Below are 24,518 nucleotides of genomic sequence, written 5' to 3'. Positions count from 1 at the left end.
GGGAGGCCTATCAAAAATAGGTATATCCTGGTGGAGGTTGTGGCTCAGTGGTAGAGCACTTGCCTAGCACGTGTGAGGCACTGGATTCTATCCTTAGCACCATATAACAAATAAAATAAAGGCATGCTGTCCAAATACAACTACAAAAAAAGAATTTAAAACAATAGGTATATCCATTATAACACTGAAAGATAAGATTGTTGTTGGATACTTTACTTTTAATTAATATACTTCTGTCTTTAAAATTCCAGAGGACCTGACTGGGACACTGAATTATATGAAGAAGGGGGTGCTACAGTCAGAGAGCTTCTTACTGAACTATATGGCAAAGTTGGAGAAATTCGTCATTGGGGCCTGATTAGATACATCTCTGGGATATTAAGGAAGAAAGTGGAAGCACTTGATGAAGTACTATAAACTCTTGAATTTATGTCATGTCTAAATGGGCATGCTTTTTTTCCCTTGGTTCTTTTTAGTTATAAGTAACATAGGGTTACATATATGTAATATAGGGTTCAGTTTTCCTCTACTGATCTTTCTGATATTTGCTTACAGTTTTTTTTTAAATTATTGTCTTGTGGATGTATATAATGGTAAGATTCACTGTGGCATATTTATATATGTATGAAGGAAAGTTAGATTCATTCCATTATTGTCCCCTTATCCCATCCCTCCTCCCTCTCCCTCAATCCCCTTCATCAACTCCACTGATCTTTCCTTTATTTTGATGAAATCCCTCCTACACTTTCTTTTTCTTTTATTGTACTAGCTTCTGCACATCAAAGAAAACATTTGACCTTTGACTTTCTGGATCTGGCTTATTTCAGTTAGCATGATAATCTCCAGTTTCATCCATTTACCAACAAATGGGTGTGCTTTTTTAAAATTAGTTTTAGGGATGGAGGTGTAGCTCAGTGGTAGAGTGCTTGCCTAGCATACATAAAGCCCCAGATTCCATTCCGACTGCTGGAAAAAAAAATTGGTTTCCTTAATTGTTTTTAAGGCAACCACATTCTCTAATCATTATATATGGCTTTTTTTCACATATACAGTTTCTGATATTCAGTTACATTTCTGTTAGTGACAAATGTATATTACTGAACCATAATAACTATAGACTTTTGAGGTGCTATAAACTATAAGAATTCTACATCCTAAGAATGAATTTAAACTAAACTAAAAGTACCTACCTCCAAGGAGGTAGGAGTTCCTTCCTAGAAATCCCTCTTTTCTGATCTTCATGGTATTTCCTGAGGAAGAGAGTTTGGTGTGTTATTAGGTTAGGGGAACTCAAAGGTTTCTAGGCTAAGAAGAGAAAAGTTTGTGGAAATCTGAGGTTTTATGGAAAGGATAATGTCATGCTGTCTCTTCTTAGGCCTGCACAGACCTTCTATCCCACCAGAAACATTTGACAGTGGGACTCCCTCCAGAACCTCGAGAAAAGACCATCTCTGCGTGAGTATGGCATTTGGTTAGGTTTGATAAGGTTTCTCTGAGCCTTTAAGGAACTGTGTGAACTTATACAATTCTATTGCCTTAATCTGTCCATTGATGACAACATCCTCCATACACACTTCTGTCCGAGACATTCAGCAGGAAAATACTGGGAATAACAGGGCATGGGTAAATTAAAGAGAACAACTAACACGGAGTAGTGTTTAAACTTTTCTTTTCTTATTAGTATTTCCTAAACCTCTCTTCAAAAAAAGCACAACAAAACATGCAGGTCACTGTAAATTGGCACCCATAGTCAACTAACCATCCTCTGAGAGAGGAAGTAGAAGAAGGTGTCTGGCTAGAGTACAGGGCTGATGATGCAACTCTATGCTGCTTAATAAGTGATAAAAGTGGTAGAAGTCAAGGTCAAAGTGGGGAAATGGGTACTTTTAGAGCAGAGTGAGGTGGCAACCTTGGAAGAACAGTATCATCAAACTGCTCCTGCCTCAGTTCTGCCACAACCTCCAATTGGCAGCAGTACCCTCAGATAGGCTAGGACTGGAGAGGGTGGGAAGAAGGGTGAAAGGCTAGAATGGAACATTTTATTTCTTACACAAGTTTTCCCTTTGTCACAAGCCATACCAGTAAAACTCATCTGCACTAAATCTGTCTAATTTCATGTCCTGCCAGTGCCAATGTATAAATCTGCAAGCAGGTTGTATTTCCAAGAAATATTTTTAGAAGGTTTCTAACTTCATTCATAACTGATCTGCAAAATACATTTTTCTATGAGGGAGTAATTTAAAACAGGATGTTTATCCTAACTGCCAGTTCTACTTCAGTAGCCAGTATAGTGAAAAGTTCATTTTGTAAACAAAATATGTTCTAGATATAGAGTTGAATCAGGAATAAATGAGAAATAAGTGATCAGGGATGCCTTTGCTGATGTCTATGTTCTACCTTCTTCCTATTCCATGCCCATGGTTTCTGTTGCCTGTAATATCCAGTTTAAACTCCTGATGAAGACTTGGGGAGACATGTCCTAGGACCATGCATCAGGTTCCATGTGTAAAATCCCAGTTATGCTTTAGGAAAATATCCCTATCCTTGAGTGTTAATGTGCTTAGGAAGTCATAGTACAATACCACAGATAGGGTGGTTTAATCAACAGAAAAGAAATGTATTCTCTCACATTTCTGGAGGCTAGAAGTTCACATCACTGTATCAGTGGGGTTGGTTCATTCTGAAGGCTGTGAAGGACTTTTTTCCAGGAATCTTTTCTTGTGGGTAGCCATCTTATTTCTTATGTCTCTTCACATTTCTTCCCTCCACACATTTTCATGTCTAAATTTCCCTTTTTTATAAAGATACTAGTCATATTGGATTAGGGTGAACTCCAGTGACATTACTTTAACATAGCCACCTCTAAAGAGCATATGAGCAAATAAGGTTACACTCTCCAGTACAAGTGTTGGATTTCAACTTATGAATTTGGGAGCAATACAATTCAGCCCATAACACTTTGCTCCTGGAAAACCACCTTTTATGACAAAGTAGATCAGTTTTGTTACACTGTAAATAATCCAAAAAAGATGTCATATTCCCATATGTGTCAATAAGAGAGTCACCGGTGTGTGTTAAATAGCTATTAACATTAGAAAGGTAACCATTATGGCTATAAAGAAATACATAATATTTATATTTAATTTAGTGTGTGTCTGTATATATATGTGAACTAATGAAACTTGAAAATGAATATGTGACTGCAAACACAAATGGTTTCCAAAAAACACAACTTAGTGTATTTCTTTATAGCCATAATAGTTAACCTTTCTAATGTTATTGACTAACCATGAAAGACTAGTTCTGGAAGGATATCATGGATAACTTTTAAATAAAAATGTTTAGGAGAAGGAAAATCTAGGTGTATAGAGGAAAAAGCAAGCTCCTCTGAGTTGATATAGGCCAGAGTGGTTTAGGGAGGCAATGAATGAACTCTGGAAATGAAAAGAACCAAAATGCTACTGGTAATAATGAGGTATTGAGGCAATAACCTGGACTTAGTAAGAGGTTTTTTAAAATTTATTTATGTTTAAGTGGGTGTAGATTTTTTTTTTTACTTTTTTCTTCTTCAGACCTCTGCCCTATGAGGCACTTACTCAGCTGATAGATGAAGCCAGTGAAGGGGACATGAGTATTTCAATCCTTACACAGGTAAGCAGAATTGTAATGCCTAATATGCTGATTAATATTTAAAAATTAGTTTTCAGTTAGGATAGCAATTTGTAAAGACAACAAAATAGGCATTGTGAGGCCTCATGCATATTTTTTTTGTCTATATCCATCTGTGCACAGGAAATAATGGTATATCTAGCCATGTATATGCGAACCCAGCCTGGCCTCTTTGCAGAAATGTTTCGACTTCGAATTGGTCTGATCATACAAGTTATGGCAACAGAACTGGCCCACTCCCTTCGATGCTCAGGTACTCAATTCAGTAACTATTTTTAGGCAGAATTCACTTTTCATGTAGATCAATGGAGTTTGGCATCAGGAGGGAAAGAAAGCTAAAATATTTTTACCTATATCTCAGAAGCTGTGTAAGGCAATCTTGTTCTCATGTCTTAGTCACTACTATGCAAGTGAAAGGACTGATTTGATAACACTTTTGTATATTGATTCTGTAACTTCAAAATGCCACATCTTAGGGGCTCTGCACTCGAAATTCTTCCTATCTGCTAACTTCATTCCTCCCAACTCCTCAGAGTGTGTTGGAGAATACTGGAGTGTGACATACTGGGTTTGGTTCTGATTCAGGCAGTGGAGCTTCAGGACACCAAAGTTAAGTCACTATATCAGTAGATATAGGATCAGTATCCTATCTCTCTAGTCAACATCATGATTGATAAAGGAAGACAATATTTTTATTAATATTTGTCTAAAAATACTCTCTTTGAAATTAATAATAGTTGTATTTGTCAAGATAAGTTTTAGTTGGAAAAGTATTTGGGGCCTGTGGAAGCTATAGATAATTGTATAAAGTGGAGGCAGAACTCCCCGCCATGACTCTGTTTTCCATTGATATTTGTTTGATTTCAACACGAATCGCAAAATAATAGAGACAGGGATGGCGCAGAAAAATAAAATCACAATTGAAAAAACTCACAACCGAAGCTCATTGTTTTGGTTAAATTTGCCCAAAATACTTTTAATTGAGGTGTTAATGGATATCTAAATTGATTGGTTTTAAGGAAGCCTAAATCAAACATATGAAATAATTTACATTTAAATAGCCCTTCAAAAGAAGAGAACTAATAACTATTTTATACCTATCATATGCTAGTCATTGTACTTTTTGCTTTATATCTACACACCTTTTGATATTTAATCCTTATAACAATTCTGTAAGGAATGTAATCCCACTTTTGCCAATAAGGAAAAGGAAATTCAAAGAGGTTAAGTAACTTGTTCAAAGTAATATAGCTAGTAAGTAGTATAATTTGAGTTCAAGTATGTCTCACTTTAAATGATATCCAGTTCAGATTTCATTATTAAAAATAAATGTATTATATAGTATTCTCCAGCTGTGGTATCAAGGGATGTTTTATGAGAGGTTGTAGCTGTTCCATAGTAAACCTCAGCAAGGGATAACCTCCCCAACATTCTTTGCTTTTCCTTGATCACCTGTAATGGATTTATTCCCCTGTGGATTCATCAAGACCATGGCTCTTTAGTTCTTTGTAGAACTAAGTCATGATCTCCAGGTTTGATATATAAGACCCTCAATAGTCTGCCTTTTACCTACTATTTTAATAGTGCTTCCCACTATTTTTATAAATCCCCTTCCTTGGAGATCAATATATCTCCTCTGATTTCCAAAGCACTTCTTATCTATGCCTCTCTTTTGGCATGTAATATATACAGTGTTTTATTGTTGTTTATCTTGTTTGCATGTTCCATCTCTCCCAAATGATCAGCCTCTCAAGGTAAAACAACATGCCATACCTGTTTTCACTAACATTGTTTAAAATAATGACCTTCATGTAGTAAACTCTTTAACTAGTTCTGATGTTGATGAACAACTTCAAGTTACCCTCTCAGTATTCTTTTATAACTTCATGGATTTCATATCTATTCTCTTTTAACTGTCTATTTCTAGGTTGAGAAGTTTTCAGTATTTTATTTGTATATATATATATATATATATATATATATATATATATATATATATATATATATGCATTCCTTGACTTTCTCTGAATGTCCTCCAGTTCAATTTTTCTTTCATTCTTCTCACTTTCAAATAAAGATTCTACCGAGTACCCTAATGGTATGGAAGTGGGTGACAGCAAAATTTATGGCCTGGCTAATCCATAAACTGTATTGTCAGTCCCTAAATAATTAAGAGTCTATTGCAGTATGAATAGTTAAGTGTATGGTTCTAGAAATATATTCTGTAATTCTCACCTTCCAAACAAGTGACTCAGAAATTCTAAGCAAGAGGCCTAGCACAGTGGCACATGCCTGTAATCCCAGCAGCTAGGGAGGCTGAGGTAGGAGGACATGAGTTCAAAGCCAGCCTCAGCAACTTAGTAAGGAACTAAGGTACTCAGTGACACCCTGTCTCTAAATAAAATATAAAAATGGCTTGGGGATATGGCTCAGTGGTAAAGTGCCCCTGGGCTCAATCCTCAGTACCAAAAAAAAAAAAAAAAAGAAGAAGAAGGGAAAAGAAAGAAGAAATTCTAAGCAATAAAGGAAATAGAGGAGTTGAAGGTATATAGCTCAGTGGTACTGGGCTGTTGAGCATGTGCAAGGTCCTGTTTCCAATCCCCAGCACCAAAGAAAAAGAGAAAGGAGTTGGGGAGGAAGGAAGGAAGGGTGAGAGAAGGAGGGAAAAGGAAAGGAGGGAAATGGATTAAAATAGGGAGAGTATTATAGACAAATTAGAATTCCTTTTTTCTCTGTCCTATGATTCTGCTAGCTGAAGAAGCCACAGAGGGCCTAATGAATCTCAGTCCTTCAGCCATGAAGAACCTCCTACATCACATTCTCAGTGGCAAGGAGTTTGGTGTGGAACGAAGTGGTAAGATTAAATAACTGCATTTCCATCTCAGAGTGGTTAGTTTAAATGTCTCATTAGTATTAAAATGTTTTTCATTTGATAACTGCCATTCTGACTGTAGTGAGATGAAATCTTAGAGTAGTTTTGATTTGCATTTCTCTAATTACTAGAGATGTTGAACATTTTTTCATATATTTGTTGATCGAATGTATACCTTCTTCTGAGAAGTGTCTGTTCAGCACTTTAGCCCATTTATTGATTGGGTTGTTTGGTTTTCTGGTGTTAAGTTTTTGGAGTTCTTTTTATTTCCTGGAGATTAGGGCTCTATCTGACGTGTGTGTGGCAAAATTTGCTCCCAAAATGCAGGCTCTCTGTTCACCTCATTGATCATTTATTTTGCTGAGAAGAAGCTTTTTAGTTTGAATCCATCCCTTTTATTAATTCTTGATTTTATTTCTTGCATTTTAGGAGTCTTGTTAAGGAAGTTGGGCCTAATCTAACATAATGAAGATTTGGGCCTACTTTTTCCTCTATTAGGCACAGGGTCTCTGGACTAATTCCTAGGTTCTTGATCTACTTTGAGTTGAGTTTTGTGCATGGTGAGAGATAGAGGTTCATTTTCATTTTGCTGAATATGAATTTCTAGTTCTCCCATTTTGCCCCAAATAAATAGAACTCCACTTATAAAACAATTAAAAGCAAAGCTATCATTTGCAATAATATTTGAAAAACACTGTGTCTCAATTTTTCCCTTAAATGATATATTGACTAAGTGGATTCATTACTATCATATTTCATTTTAACTACTTTGACCATTCCCTTACATTATCCTAAGTCTCTAGGACAACTAACAATCCAAATTATCTGAAACTTTTTGTATTCTAATTGCCAATAAATTCAGTAGCACTTACAGTGTTTGGAGTGTGTATGTATGTGGATAGATGCTACTGTATATCTAAGTGTGTCCTTTTCAACCTTAAATTCTAATATGTCTAGGAGTCCATCAAAAACTAGTCTTCTTCCTGCACTTTTTAAGTTTGTGATTAATATATTTTAATTGTATATGAAATAGGTTTTGATGTGGTATTTTAGTGAGTGCCTACAGCAAGCACTAAACCCAGCCTGCACTTTTGGTTTCAGCAACATTATTTGGTGTTGCATATGTAAAGAAGCAGAGCTAATGAAATGGGTTACCTCGCATGTTCAGCTCTTAAGCTTAGGATAACAAATATATATAAAATCAGATGGATGGATGGCCAGAACTTATAGTGGCAAAAGAAAGAAAGCAGTGTATGTCAGGATGGGGATCTTACTTTAATGTGGATTCTGATTCAGTGGGTCTGAAGTGGGACCAGAGAGTCTTCTACCAAGCTCCTAAATAATACTGATGCTGCTGGTCCATGGACCATAATTTAAGTAGCAAGGTTATACTCATTGAGTTTTTAAAAAATTAAGTTAAAAATAAAAGAAGGACATACATCTAAGCCTTTTTAACATGGGAGAGGAGAAAATGAACCTGATCATTCTTTATTTCTAATTCCTTATTGTATATAGTTCGTCCCACTGATTCAAATGTCAGTCCTGCTATTTCTATCCATGAGATTGGTGCTGTTGGAGCAACCAAAACAGAACGAACTGGGATCATGCAGTTAAAAAGTGAGATAAAACAGGTGAGATACTACCTGGGAGATTAGGTGGGATGTTGTCAAGAACAATCTTTTGGAATCAGACTTTGTTGGAATCATTTATGATGTTTTATATCCTAAGTATAATTTGAGACATTTATTTTTCAGGTGGAATTTCGTAGACTGTCTATCTCAACTGAGAGTCAGGTGAAACAACTAGGGATCCTTTAACATACTTTAACTTGTCTTTAGTTCTGTATAACATGCATGAGCTCATGGCCTTTTTACAAATAATAACAAGCCATGGAGTTGGTTGTTTGAACCTCCTTTATAACAATAATTTATAAATAGTTTTTTTCCTTTTTCTGAACCAAACTACTTCTCTAACTTTAGGAGGAAAATAAGTTGCATTGAAAAGCAAGAAATTGAAATTCCAAGTTCCTCTTATTAGGATTGATTTGGAATTAATTTTCTTTATAAAGCTTGACTTGGATGTCTTACTTCTAAGAATAGATATTAGAACATCAGATTAAGTAAAGGCTTTATTTTAAAAAAAATTATCTTTAGGCCTAGCACGTGCAAGGCCCTGTGTTCAATGCCCAGCACCACAAAAAATGAATAAATATATAAATAATTTTCAGGTTTTTATCCCCAAACTAGACCTTTACCACTGCCACAACAGAGGTATATGAAGGGTACTCTAGATATACAGAGGAAAATCATCTAAATCCATCTGGGAATTGGTGGGAGTCACAATACACCATATTGTAGCCTCTCACTTTTCCTAGCAGGTGATAATAGATGAGCTATTATATTCTACAAAGAAATAATTAACATGGACTTCCATAGCTTATTTTTAAAAACTTTGGGAAATCATTTGATTTCAAGATCTAGAAGTTGAAATGGTACTGATTTGGTCCCTTCTAGAAGCACTTGTTATGAAAAGCTTAAAACTTACTATTCCTGCTTTCAAAGTAGAATTATGATAACTTACTGCATTAAAACACACCCAGAAGAGGAGAGGTGAAATGGAGATTTTGTTTGTTTTCTTTTAAAAAGGTAATTGGAAACCATTTAAGAGGAGAATGAAGCAATGCCTGAAGTTTAATTTCAAATAAACTTAATTTGAGTAGACTTATCAAATGCCCTCAGACATTCATATTTATGCCAGGGCAAGAATGGAATATGAAAGAGCTTTGTGTTTAAAATTACATAATTTTTCCCAGATAATATGGGTAATCTGAGCATTTTCCTATTTGAAAGGGGAAAGAATAATATTCAATAACTGAATAGCTAGACTGATGTTGGTGGTTAATGATCCTTATTTTGTTTGAGTGATTGGCTAAAATTTGTATAGTTGTTTATAGTCACATAATATTACTTACAAGTTAATCTTATATTTAGAACTTGAAGTCCATGTTCCCAGCTAGATTAATATGATATTAAGACTTGGTCAACTCAGCAACTTCATTTAGTTTTTTTAAACCTGCATATCCACTATCTATAGGACTTTAATTGAGTCAAAAATCATTGGAACTAAAATTTTGGAGGACTGAGAGCCCTAAATTTTCATTACTTTCTTATTTCTAAATAATGATTTCCATCTTCACCTGCCTATTAGTATTGTTCTAAGTCCTTTCCTCTGCGCTCACTAATGCCCTCTTCTGGGCAAAAACATTTTTAAGGTAGTTTTATTTATTTCACTCTTTACTATGACATCTAGAATAAACGTATTTCATCAGCTTTTTAATGATAATATGGCTGGCTAGTTACTTGAATGACTCATACTTTTACTCTACTAAAAACTTCTAAAACTGCAAGTACTGGTTGCCTTACCTCATTCCTTTAAAAATTTTATTTTCTTAATTTTTTTTTTTTCCGTAGCCCAATGGTGGTCATCTCTCGGGTATAGATATGATGTCACCGTCTTTTCTGGTAACTGCTGTTATATTATATTCCATTCACAAATGCTTTGAATATCTGTTATATAAATCATGACATATACATTGTATGAAAAAGAAAAAATGCTCAAGAACTAAAATAAGTATAAAGCAACTTCATATTAGCAGGGGTTCTGATTCTTTCCCAATAAGGCCGGAAAGAAAGTTCATTTTCAACTTCTTTTCCACTTCTGAAAACAAATGCAAATTTTAAAGTATTTGTTAAATATTTATTAATTTATTCTTTCAACTAATGTAACCTATTACATGCTTACTATGCACCAGGCAGCATACTAGGCAGCATCAGCATCACCTAGAAACTCACTTAAAATGTCAATTCTTTGTCTCCATCCCACACTTAATGAACCAGAAAGACTGAAAGTGCTGGAGGTGAGGCCTAGCACTCTGCATTTTAATAAGCTCTGTAGGTGACTCTGATGCACTTTTCAATCTCAAAACCACCTGGCTAGTTTTGTGTTCTTCTAAGCATTAATTCATTTAGTAAATGTTATTTGAGTGCAAATTTTGTGTCAACCACTAGATATTTGATAGTAAACAAAATGGATGTGGTCCTTGCCTTCATGAAACTTATAGTTTAGGAAGACTGATCTTTAATTCAATTTCTTCTATTTAAATCAGTGCTTCCTAAAGGGCTGTGATTTCAGATCTCACAGACTAAAGATATTTAGACCAGATGACAGCCAAACAAAAAGTGGAAAATTTTTGGAAACAATATTTCAGTTTACCTCAACCAAATACCCTATAATGAATGTAATGAATTAGCCAACTCTGTCATATCCATATTAATAGAGGATAGAGACATAGAAGATAATTTTATTTAAAAACTCAAACTATTGACAGTCTGAATTTTACTGTATCAGATACATATCCTTCTGGTTCGACCCCACTATATTCAGCCTAGGATTTGGTGGTAGAGATAATACAATGAAAACTAATTAAATGGTAGTTCATCTACTTGACAGATTTGTGTGATAGTCACTTGTCAATAGAAATGTTTCAGGGCACATTTCTTTTTTACATAGCAATAGTTGGTGATTTAGACAATTAAAATATGAGAAGCTCTTTTCTCAGGAAATATCTGTTATCTTTTATTCTATATTTCTGAATCTCAACTGTCAACCACTTTTGCCAGTGTATTTCATCCTTTATTTGGTATCATTTTTTTCAAAACTCTTCATGTTGTAGTACCTATCAACAATTCATTCCTTTTTATTACAAAATAATATCCTATAGTACTGATATACCACAATTTGTTTATTCATTCATCAGTTGATAGACATCTGAATTGTTTCCACTTTTTGGATATTATGAATAGGGCTATACTAGGGATGTGGCTCATTGGTAGAGAACTTGCCTGGCATAGGAGAGGCCCTGGGTTTGATCCCTCTTTTAGTCAGCTTTTTTGCTGCTGTGACTAAAGGATCTGACCAAAATAATTGTAGGGGAGAAAAAAGTTATTTGAGGGCTCACGGTTTCAGAGGTCTTAGTCCACAGAAGGCTGGCTCCATTCCTCTGGGCTAAAGGTGAGGCTGAACATCAGGTGGGAGAGTGTGACAGAGGGAAGCAGCTCAAATCATGAGAGAGACTCCACTAGCCAGAGACTCCACTCGCCAGCCACGCCCCCAATGAGCCACTTCCTCCCACCACACCCCACCTGTCTCCAGTTACCACTCAGTTAATCCCATTAGGGATTAATACACCCACTAGGATAAGGCTATAACCCAATCATCTATCCTCCAAACCTTTCATTGCCTTACACATGAGTTTTTGGGAGACACCACATTTAAACCATAACAATCTCCAACACTGCAAACATAAATAAATAAACACAAATGAATATTGCTGTTCTGAATCTTCATGTACAAGTTAATGCAGACATATTTTCATTTCTCTTGAATGTATATTTAGGAATATAAGTGCTGGATCATATGGTAAATATGTTTGGCATTCTGAGGAACTGGCAAACTTTTCTAAAGGGGCTGTACTATTTTACACTCCCATTAGCAATGTTTAGGGTTCTAACTTCATCACATCCTCACCAACCCTTATAACTGTCTTTTTTATTATAGCCATCTTAGTGTATGAAGCAGTATCTCATTGTGGTTTTGACTTGCATTTCCCTGGTGGCTAGTAATACAGAGCACTTTTTCATGAACCTATTGGCTGTTTGATTATCTGCTTTGGAAGAATGGCTGTTCAAATCCTTTGCCCATTTTTAATTGGGTTATTTCTTTTATTGTTGGTTTACAAATATTTTTTATGTATTCTGGATACAGTTCCCTTATATCATATGTGATTTGTAAGTATTTGCTCCCACTTTGAGGATTGCCTCTCTTAATGATGTTCTTTTTAATATTGACAAAGTTCAATTTATCTATTTTTTTTTCTTTTGTTTCTTTGGTTTTGGTGTCATATCTGAGAAGGTTTTAACTAATCCAAGGTTGCAAAAATTTAGTTCTACTTTTTTGTTCTGATAGTTTTATTATTTTAGCTCTTACATTTAGGTCTGTGATTATATTGAGATAGGGGACTCCCCAAGACCACCCCCAGGTTTGGTGATTTACTAGGAGAACTCAGAAATCAGCATATACTCATAAGTATGATTTATTACAGCAAAAGAGTGCAAAGCAAAGTCAGCAAAGAAAGAAGGTACACTGGGTAAATTCCAGGGAGAACAGGCACAGCTTCCAGAATATTCTCCCAGTGGAGTCATACAGGATGCACTTAATTCCCTCTGCATCAGATTTTGACAGCATGTGTGAAATGTTCCCAGCCAAAGAAGCTCATTAAAGAATGTACCCAGGGTCTTTATTGGAGGCTGGTCATATAAAATAGCCTCTGTCTGGTACTTCCAAAAGGAAAGCAGGTGTTCAACATAAACTATAATGTTTGCACAGTTAGGCACATTCCTTTGGTTTGGAGCTCTGTACCTTCCTGTATCCCAATGACTCTTAAGTTTGGTCTCTTAATGTTATCCCATATTTCTTGGATGTTCTGCTCATGGTTTCTTAACAGTCTTGCTGAGCTGTCTATGTTCTTTTCCAGTTGAAATACTTTGTCTTCATTGTCTGATGTTCTATCTTCTAAGTGTTCTACTCTGCTGGTAGTATTCTCCATTGAGTTTTTAAGTTGGTTTATTGCTTCCTGCATTTCTAGGATTTCTGTTTGTTTGTTTTTTATAACCTCTATCTCCCTGTAAACAACCCAATCAACAAATGGGCCAAGGACCTGAACAGACACTTCTCAGAGGAGGACATACAGTCAATCAACAAGTACATGAAAAAATGCTCACCATCTCTAGCTGTCAGAGAAATGCAAATCAAAACCACCCTAAGATACCATCTCACTCCAGTAAGATTGGCAGCCATTATGAAGTCAAACAACAACAAGTGCTGGCGAGGATGTGGGGAAAAGGGTACACTTGTTCATTGCTGGTGGGACTGCAAATTGGTGCAGCCAATTTGGAAAGCAGTATGGAGATTTCTTGGAAAGCTGGGAATGGAGCCACCATTTGACCCAGCTATTCCCCTTCTTGGTCTATTCCCTAAAGACCTAAAAAGAGCATGCTACAGGGACACTGCTACATCGATGTTCATAGCAGCACAGTTCACAATAGCAAGACTGTGGAACCAACCTAGATGCCCTTCAATAGACGAATGGATAAAAAAAATGTGGCATTTATACACAATGGAGTATTACTCTGCATTAAAAAATGACAAAATCATAGAATTTACAGGGAAATGGATGGCATTAGAGCAGATTATGCTAAGTGAAGCTAGCCAATCCCTAAAAAACAAATGCCAAATGTCTTCTTGGATATAAGGAGAGTAACTAAGATCAGAGTAGGGACGAAGAGCAGGAGAAGAAGATTAACATTTAACAGGGATGAGAGGTGGGAGGGAAAGGGAGAGAGAAGGGAAATTGCATGGTAATGGAAGGAGACCCTCAGGGTTATACAGTGGAGGGGGTAGAAAGAGAGGAGGGGAGGGGAGGGGAGAGGTGGGGAGGGGGGAGGGTGGAGGATGGGAAAGGCAGCGGAGCACAACAGACACTAGTATGGCAATATGTAAATCAATGGATGTGTAACTGATGTGATTCTGCAATCTGTGTATGGGGTGAAGGTGGGAGTTCATAACCCACTTGAATCAAAGTGTGGAATATGATATGTCAAGAAATTTGTAATGTTTTGAACAACCCACAATAAAAAATTAAAAATATAAAAAGAAAAAAAATTTATTTATTTTTATATGGTGCTGAGGATCAAACCCAGTGCCTTATATGTGCTAGGCAAGCACTCTACCACTGAGCCACAACCTCAGCCCCTGCTCTGTTAACTCTTTTACAGCTCAATGATGCAATTGGATTTATTTTTGTGTATGGTGTGAGGTAAGGGTCCATTCATTCTTTGGCATATGGATATTCAATTGTTCCAGCACATCTTATTGAAAAGACTGTCTTCTCCCATTTAATTCTCTTGGCACCTTTGTTGAAAATTTATTTACCATACTATAATGACTGACTTCTGAATTCCAAATTCTATTCCATTCGTCTGTAGTATGGAATATACTAGTATATCCTATACCAGTATGACACAGTTTTGAAATTGAGAAGTATGAGTCCTCTGACTTCAGTCTTAAAGATTGTATTAACTATCCTAGGTCCCTTGGATTTATATATGAATGTTAGAGCAGTTAATTAATTTCTACAAAGAAATAAGCTGTGACTTTGATAGGAATTGTGTTCAATCTGTAGATCAATTTTGGGAGAATTGACATCTTGAAAGTGTTAAGTGTTCTGATCCATGAACATGTATTTTTTTCCATTTATTTAAATGCCTAATTTCTTTCAACATATTTTATAGCTTTCATGGTAAATACTGCACTTCCTTTGTTAAATTTACTTCCAAGTATTTTATTTTTTTTATGCCATTTTAAATGGAATTGTTAATTTTATTTTTGGATTGCTGATAGCTACTATTTAGGAATATAGTTGATTGTTGTAATTAAAATAAGAACATTTAAACATGAGATTTATCCTTTAAAAAATGTAACTATGTAATATGCTATCATTGATTTAGTCATGATGGTGTACAGTACATCTCTGTTAATTCATTCAATTGTATAAATGGAAACTTTATGCCTATTGAATAGCAAGTCCCTATTTTCCCCACCACCTGGCAACCGTCATACTACTCTCTGCTTCTATGAGTCTGGCTATTTTAGATAGTTTATGTAACTAAAATCATACAGTATTTGTCCTTTTGTGAATATCTTATTTGATTTAGCATAGTGTCCTTTGTATACTGTAAGATGTTCTTTTTTATAAGGCTAACATATAACACATATTTCCACCATTCATCTGTGATAGACATTTAGATTTTTTAATATCTTGGCTATTGTGAATAATGAATGCTACATTGCACATAGGAATACAAGTATATTTTCAAGATCCTAATTTCAGGCTGGGGATGTGACTCAGTGGTTGAGTGCTTTCCTGGTATGTGTAGGGTCCTGGGTTTGATCCCCAGCACCTCCAAAATAAGGATATTCTCTTATTTTTAAAAAAGATTCTGATTTCAGTTCTTTTGGATAAATACTCAGAAGTAGAATTATAGTTCTGTTTTTAATTTTTTTGAGGAATTTCAATACTCTTTTCCATAGTGGCTCACAATTGTATACAGAGTTCCAGTTTATTCACATTCACACCAATATTTGTAATCTTTTCTCTTATAAAAAATATCCACCCTAGGGGCTGGGATTATGGCTCAGTGGTAGAGTGCTTGCCTAGCATGTGTGAGGCACTGGGTTCAATTCTCAGCACAACATACAAATAAATAAATAAAATAAAATAAATTCATCAACAACTAGTAAAAAAAGTTAAAAAAAGAAAATGTCCATCCTAAATAAGCCTTTTTAGAAAATTTGTTGTATTTAAGTATACATAACAGTAGAATGCATTTTGACATATCATACATAAATGGAGTATAACTTCTCATTCTTCTAGTTGTACACAATGAAGAGTTACACCAGTCGTGTAATCATATATGCACATAGGGTAATAATGTCCAATTCATTCTACTATCCTTCCTACCCCCACTGCCCCTCCCCTCCCTGCAGTCCCCTCTGCCTAATCCAAAGTACCTCTGTTCTTCCTTAGCCCCCCCACCCTTATTGTGAATTAGCATCCACATATCAGAGAAAATATTCTGCCTTGTTTTGGGGGGATTGGCTTATTTCACTTAGCAGGGTATTCTCCAGTGCTATCCATTTACTGGCAAATGCCACAATTTCATTCTTCTTTAAGGCTGAATAATATTCACAGTTTCTTCCATTCATCTGTTGAATGGCACCTCTGTTGGTTCCATAGTTTAGCTATAGTGAATTGATCTGCTGTAAACATTGATGTGGCTGTGTCACTGTAGTATGCTGATTTTAAGTCCTTTGGCTATAACCAAGGAGTGGGATAACTGGGTCAAATGGTGGTTCCATTCCAAGTTTTCTGAGGAATCTCCATACTTCTTTCCATAGTGGTTGCACCAATTTGCAGTCACACCAGCAATGTATGATGATGATGTTGAATAAAAGTGGTGAAAGAGGACATCCTTGTTTTATTCCAGTTCTCAGAGGGAATGCTTTCTTTTTTTTTCCATTTAGAATGATGTTGACCTTAGGTTTAGCATAGATAGCTTTTACAATGTATGAGTGTATCTTATTCCCCACATCATTCCCAACATTTATTGTTGCATTTATTATTCCCCACATCCTTCCCAACATTTATTCTTGATAATTGCATTCTGACTTGAGTGAGGTGGAATCTCAGTGTAGTTTTGATTTGCATTTTTCTAATATGTAGAGATAGTGAACATTTTTTTTCATATATTTGTGGATTGATTGTATTTTTTTCTCTGTGAAGTGTTCAGTTCCTTAGCCAACTTATTGATTAGATTAATTGTTTTTTGGTGTTGAGTTTTTACAGATCCTGGAGATTAATACTCTCTGAGGTGCATGTGATAATGATTTTTCTCCAATTCCTAGGCTCTTTTTCATGTTATTGATTGTCTTGTTTGCTGAGAAGAAGCTTTTTAGTTTGATTCTATCCCATTTATTGATTCTTGATTTTACTTCTTGTGCTTTAGGAGTCTTATTAAGAAGTCACTTCCTAAGCTGACATGGAGATTTGGGCCTACTTTTTCTTTTATTAGGCACAGGGTCTGTGTTCTAGTGCTTAAGTCTTTGATCCACTTTGAGTTGAGTTTTGTGCAGGGTGAGAGATAGGGGTTTAATTTCATTTTGCTACATATGGATTTCCAGTTTTCCCAGCACCATTTGTTGAAGAGGATATCTTTTCTCCAATGTATGTTTTTGGCACCTTTGTCTAGTATGACATAACTGTATTTATATGGATTTGTCTCTGTGTCTTCTTTTCTGTACCATTGGTCTATATGTCTGTTTTGGTGCCAATACCATATTGTTTTTGTTACTATGGCTCTGTAGAATAATTTAAGGTCTCGTATTGTGATGCCTCATACTTCATTCTTCTTGCTAAGGATTGCTTTGACTATTCTGGGTCTCCTATTTTTCCAAATGAATTTCATGATTGCTCTTTCTATTTCTATGTAGAATATCATTGAGATTTTAATAGGAATTACATTAAATCTGTATAATGCTTTTGGTAGTATGGGCATTTTGACAATGTTAATTCTGCCTATCCAAGAGCATGGGCAATCTTTCCATCTTCTAAGATCTTCTTCAGTTTCTTTCTTTAGTGTTCTATAGTTTTCATTGTAGAGGTCTTTCACCTCTTTTGTTAGGTTGATTCCCAAGTATTTTATTTTTTGAGGCTATTGTGAATGGGGTAGTTTTCCTAATTTCTCTTCCAGTGGTTTCATCACTGATGTATAGGAACACATTTGATTTATGGGTGTTAATTTTATATCCTGCTATGTTGATGAATTCATTTATTAGTTCTAGAAGTTTTCTGGTGGAATTTTTTGGATCTTCTAAATATAGAATCATGTTGTAAGCAAATAGTGATAGTTTGAGTTCTTCTTTTCCAATTTATATCCCTTTAACTTCTTTCTTCTCTCTAATTGCTCTGGCTAGAGTTTCAAGGATGGTGTTGAATAAAATTGGTGAAAGAGGACATCCTTGTTTTATTCCAGTTCTCAGAGGGAATACTTTCTTTTTTTCTCCATTTAGAATGATGTTGACCTTAGATTTAGCATAGATAGCTTTTACAATGTTGAGGTATGTTCCTACTCTCCCTAGTTTGCCTAGTGTTTTGAACACGAAGGGGTGGATTGTGGGTTGATTTGCATTTCCATGATAATAAGTGATGTTTAGCACCTTTTTATCATTTAAAAACTAAATTTACAATTTAGTTCTTTAAATTTCTTATTTATTTTATTATTCTTTTAGTTACATAAATATTAGGATTCATTTTGACATAATTATAAAAGCATGGAATATAATTTGCTCTATTTCAGTCCCTGGTACCTTCCCTTTTCCTCCCCTCCTCTTCTCTCCCCCATTCTCTTCCCTCTACTCTAATGATTTTTCTGTGTTGGGTATCTTTTGATATACCTGTGGACCATTTACATATATTCTTTAGTGGAACATCTATTCAAGTAAAATATAATTGATTTTTGTTGATCTGAAATCATACAACTTTACTGAAATTATTTATTAGTTGTAGTTACGTTTAAGGAGTTACTTAGTATTTTCTAGATACAAGATTATGTTATCTGTAAATAGAAATAATGTTACTTCTTTTCTTGCTTAATTGTCCTGTCTAGAACCTCCACTACAATGCTGAATAGTAGTGGTGAGATTTGGCATCCTTATCTTAAGAGGGGAAAGTATCAGTCTTTATTAGTGTTCATTTTCAGAGAATACAAAATGTAACTTTTTGTTAGATTGAGGAAATTCCTTTCTTTTCCTAGTTTGTTAAGTGTTTTTTTTTTTTTTTCAGGAAGGCATATCAAATTTTGTCAAATGCTTTTTCTTCATCTGTTCAGATGGTGTTTTTTATTAATGTTTAGATATTTTAAAAACCTTGAACTGATAGAATAAATCCTACTTCATTATAGTGTGCAATCCTTTTAATATATCACAAAACTCAGTTTGCTAGCATTTGGTGTTTGTTAGTTTGTTTGCAGTACTGGGGATTGAATACAAGGGTGTTCTACATCCCTGGCTCTTTTTTTATCTTTTATTTGCTAAGGCTGGCCTCTAACTTGCATTCCTCCTGCCTCATCTCTCCAAATAGCTGGGATCATAGGAGGGTACCACCATACCCATCTTGTTGAACATTCTTTTATCTATATTTGTAAAGGGTATCAGACTGCAGTTTTCTTTATTTGTGATGTCTTTGGCTGGTTTTGGTATTGGGATAATACTAGTCTCATAGAATTAGTTGGGATGTGTTCCTTCCTCTTTTTTGGAAGTGATTATAAAGAACTGATATTAATAATGAAGTTTCCCTTAGCCATAAAGAAGAATGAAATTATGGCATTTGCTGGTAAATGGATAGAAGTGGAGAACATTGAGCTAAGTGAAATAAGCCGGACTCAGAAAGTCAAGGATTAAATGTTTTCTCTCATATGAAGAAGCTAGACCAAAATAAAGGGGTAAAAAGGCAGGGCTGGGGAGGAAAATCCCATGAAAATAGAAGGGATTTCAATGAAGTAAAGGGGATAAAGAGGGAGGGAGGAGGGATGGGAAAAGGGAGGAACTGCAGAATGAAATTGACCAAATTAAGCTATGTACATATATGAATATATTACAATGAATTTAACCTTTCTGAATACCTATAAAGCATCAATTAAAGAAACAATAAACACATAGAAGGAAGACCAGTAGAAATGGCAATGGGGAGGAGGTATGGGAGAGGGGAGAGAAAGAAGAAGTAAAGTATGAAGAATGAAATGGAATGAATTATATTCCAAGCATGTATGATTATGTCAAAATGAAACCCACTGTTATGTATAACTATAATGCATGATTTTAACATTTCAAAAAGAACTAGTGCTAAGCCAGACATGGTTGCACATACCTGTAATCCCAGCTGCTAGAGATGCTAAGGCAGGAGAATTTAAAAAATTTCAAAGTTCAAAGCCAGCCTGGGCAGTTTAGCAAGACCCAGTCTCAAAATAAAAAATTAAAAGGGCACAGTTATAGCTCAATAACAGAACACTTGCATAGCATTAAAAAATGACCAGGGTTCAACCCCAGATACTAGGAAGAAAGAAAAAGGACTGGTATTGATTTGTCTTTAAATGTTTTATAGATTAATCAGTGAAGCTATCTGTACTAGGGCTTTTCTTTGTAGGAATTGTTGGTCTTATTAATCTGATCTTATGAATTGATTTAGATTTTGTTTTTTTAAAGCAGTTTAGGTAGTTTGTTCTTTCTAGGAATTTGTCCATTTCATCTAGGTTATGTGATTAATTGTTAGCACATGGCTGCTAATAATATGTTCTTATGATTCTTTTCATTTATGTGAGGTTGGAATTGATGTCATCTATTTCTTCTTTTTCAGTTCATCTACCTAATGATTTTTCTATTCATTGATATTTTCATAGAAACAAATTTAGATTTCATTATTTTTTCTCTTTTATTTTTTTATTCTCTACTTCATTTCTTTTCACTTGAATCTTTACTATGTCCTTCCTTCTGCTTTATTTCTGTTCAATTTTTTTCTGAAGATAGGTTTGGTTATTGATTTGAGATTCAGTTCTTTTTAATGCAAGCATTTAAAACATAAATATCTCTTTAAGCACCATTTTAACTATACCACATACGTTTTTGTATGTTGTGTTTTTGTTTTCATTCATCTTCCAATTTTTCTTCTGATTTTTTTCCTTAATACATTGGTTACTCAGGAGTGTGTTCTTTAATTATAATATATTTGTTAATTTCCTGAATTTCTTCCTTTAACTGATTTCTAATTAAATTATATTGTGGTGCTTGGATTTTAATCCTTTTAAATTTACTGAGGCTTGTGTTATGGCTCATAAGAGCAATAAACAAAACTATAGACCAGTTGGAAATTTAAGAGATAACCAGGTAAAGAGATAGCTAACAATGTTCTATTCATCAGTATTTGTAAGGTTCTTCTTTTTTGTACATAACATCAGATTGTGTTCTAAAAGGATTCTTCAAATTTACAGCACTACTAACTATATAGATGTCTATTAGCTTCCCTGTTACCTCTTTATCATAGCTATATTACATAATATGTGGCATAAAATTTGGCAGATTTTTTATTGTTCACTGTGTTGTAATACTTTATCAGAGAAATAGAGATCACTTCTGATTTATGTTTTTTCTTTCTCTTCTTCCAAGTCCCCTGGGACCTGTAATACTCCAAATAGTGGGTCCTTTGCTAGTGCATTTGGTCAGCAGACAACTAGAGATAGTCGTCAAGGTCAATGGCAACGCCGGAGAAGGTTGGATGGAGCCCTGAATAGAGTCCCAGTTGGATTTTATCAAAAAGTTTGGAAAGTTTTACAGAAGGTAAGCATAATACATTGCTGATGTCTCCTTATTTTCCCTCTTGAAATCCTTGGTCTTATTGACTAAGATATGACATAACTATAATGTCACTGTAATTATGTGAATATCATATGTTCAGATGGACAAAACCTAAGAGAAAAGATAAAAATGAAACAGTTGAATTTATACTGTGGCATTATAAAAATTTAGTCTCTTTATATTATTGTTGCAATGATGTTTCTAAAGTAGTTTTAAAATCATGACTTCTCTGCTTTGGGCTCTAGTAGCATGTTATGGGACGTTGTGATACATTTGCTGCTAGCCAAATGATTTAATAATAAAGACCTCACTTACTTTGTAGCTATGGTGAACTGGAAATGGTATTTACAACTGTGTGCTCTTTTGTAAGTACATATCACTGTGGTAAAACAAGTACTGCATCTGGGGAGTTTGTGTAAGGATCGCTTACCTACATTTTTTCTTGAATAAAAACTACTAAACAAATACAAAATTATAAAGATGTTAGTAGTCCAAAGACTCTTGGTGTGATCAATATTTGTTTATCTTTCAGAGGTCCATTATACCAAAGATATATAATTGTACATCACACCATTTTGATGGTGATAATTTTAGAAGGCCAGAAAGACTACTATACTAATTCATAGTTTTTATTCAAGTGTCTCAGGTGCCACTTTTTGCTTCTTGCCCTTGATAAGGATCTGAAGAATACTTTATCCAGAACTTCAAAACCTTCAGTGGTGTCTTTCTCCTCAGCACACTGTTATTTTTCCAGAGACAGGATGAGGTGATTTTTTTTTTTTTTTGAAAAGGTGAAAGCTGATTCCTCAGATTATTGGCTCTGGCAATCTCCTTTTCAAAGAATACATAGAACTTGTTCTCTTTCCACCTTACTCCTTTCACACAGTGATGACAGATATGCATTTTCTCTCTCCAATTATGCATGGATTATGGCAATTCAACTTAGCAGACATGTATTAGGTACAATTCTGCCCCAGATACCATGTAATAATCACGTAAATTATCTGTCCATTGTCATTGAGTAGTTGAATCTATAGGTATCTTAAAAAGCAGCTATGATGCAAGGCAAAAGAAGTTTCTAATAAAGATGCCTAACTACAAGCCTATAAGAATTAGAAAAGAAAGAACACTTAAATAGGATTGGGGATGTTGGGAATTTTATAGCAAAATAAAAATCTGAACTTGGGATCCCAACATAGGAGGCAAAAGACATATCCTGTTTTTCAGATCCATCCCTTTAAGAATCTGAATGTAACAAAATAATTTTGCATACATGTTTGAAGGGCAACAATTCTCTGTACAAACAGTATTATTTGGTATATGAAATAAAAGATGGATGTGTCTACTGGAGTCAGCAAATCTCTTGGCTTGGAATCTTTTTCTGTGGTTGTTTCATATATAGCATTTTGAATTATCTAGAGACTATAATTGTAAATCATTAATCCCCATTACTTTTTAATAATTAAAATTGATAGTTATAGGTGATAGAAAAGATAAAATATAATTAATATGATATTTATAAAATTATAAAATACATAATAAATATGATAATTTGTATTTATTTATTTAAATATATAATATATTTATTATATGTTATTATATTCATTATGTTTTCTATAACAAATAAAATATCATTAATATAATATAATGATAAATATAATATTTATTGTTAGAAATATAATAATACATGATAAATATTTATTATATATTTTTATAATATTTGTAAATATTATAGTAATGATATTTTATCTTTAACAGACACTGTTCTATGTGTTCCTACAAAAAAAGACAACAATCATTGTTCTTATAAAATTTACATTGTCCTAGAAAGAAACAATAAATAATAAATACAGTAAATGAGTACCGAGAATGTTGAAAGATATAAGTACTATGGAAAAAAGAAGGGCAGGATAAGAGTACTGATGGGGATATAGGATGCCTAACTAGAACACGTAGTAATGTAACCTGTTTGATAAATGCATATCTTAAGTTTATCCTGCAACCTAAAAATCTTTCTAAAGGTCTCTTTGTGATGGTTCTGGGATGTAGCTTGATATACTCCCAGGTAGTCTCTCTCAATATTTGTTGGGTAGGAAGGTTGCTAGTGTTTCCCAAAATGCAGATCTTCCCTACCCATCTTTCATCCCTAAGTAGAGGATGAACCTTGGTCTTTTGTAGTCCAGTCCTGCATCTTGGTACCTAGTACTCATGATCCCACGACAAGGCCATGTGGGGCTGTGGGACCTCTTACTGACCTGTGATCACACAGCAAAAACCCTTGAAACGCACTTAGAAATACAAAGTGTCGAGAGGTTTGTCGCATGGAGGGTAACACTGCTTATTAAGCAAATCGCCCCGCGGCTAGAGTCTGCAAGGCGCGCTGGGATAGAGACGCAGGGTTACAGCGCTGCAGTTTCTGCCAGACGCGCAAGCACCGCACTCAGGGCTGAATTCTGGGTTCGAGACGGGGAAGGAAGCGGTCCATCTCGGTTCTCCACACCGGTCAGACCACAGAGGAGGCCAGCAGCCACCATGTTGGTAAACTGACGTCACCACACCTGTTTTTGACTGACCGCAGCTCATTCAGCCATAGAACAGGTAATTTCAGGCTGCAATTCGCCTGCGGCTTGCAGACAGATTGCTAGGGTTCAGCGCCTGGGGGCTTCTTAAAATCTGATCTTATCGGAGTGAACACGGAGCGCGGGGCGGCCGAGTTCCGGCTCCCGGAACCGTCCCGGAACCGCCCTGGCTCCGGGCTGCGGAGCCTGCGGAGGCTGCTTCTTGGACCCTGCTAATATCAGAGCAAACACGAAGCACCAAGAAGCAGAATTCCAGCTCCCGGAACTGAGCCCGCGGGGACTGCTTCTTGGAGCTTACACTTATAGGAGCTTACACC

General features: G+C 35.2%; 1 protein-coding gene across 6 annotated transcripts in view; it reads left to right on the top strand.

Annotated features, from left to right (window-relative positions):
- Window positions 1-21,604, top strand: part of LOC124081583 (phosphorylase b kinase regulatory subunit alpha, skeletal muscle isoform) — a gene marked incomplete at its 3' end in the record, with an annotated part of 99,925 nt that extends 78,321 nt beyond the window's left edge. For 3 of the 6 annotated variants that reach the window (XM_046427800.2, XM_046427804.2, XM_046427806.2), the window contains 9 exon segments: window positions 252-408; window positions 1,376-1,455; window positions 3,573-3,651; window positions 3,793-3,922; window positions 6,422-6,523; window positions 8,057-8,172; window positions 8,296-8,334; window positions 10,012-10,062; window positions 21,434-21,604. In XM_046427800.2, the coding sequence (XP_046283756.1) occupies window positions 252-408; window positions 1,376-1,455; window positions 3,573-3,651; window positions 3,793-3,922; window positions 6,422-6,523; window positions 8,057-8,172; window positions 8,296-8,334; window positions 10,012-10,062; window positions 21,434-21,604 (925 nt within the window). 6 annotated transcript variants of the gene reach the window in all.
- Window positions 21,605-24,518: the final 2,914 nt, after the last annotated feature.

This window comes from Marmota monax, unplaced genomic scaffold (assembly GCF_021218885.2).
Source record: "Marmota monax isolate L192 unplaced genomic scaffold, Marmota_monax_Labrador192_F-V1.1 WCK01_AAM20220418_F8-fsc00647, whole genome shotgun sequence".
Classification (NCBI taxonomy): Eukaryota; Metazoa; Chordata; class Mammalia; order Rodentia; family Sciuridae; genus Marmota; species Marmota monax.
The sequence above is the reverse complement of the archived record's forward strand: the minus strand, read 5'-3'. Positions and strand labels throughout refer to the sequence as shown.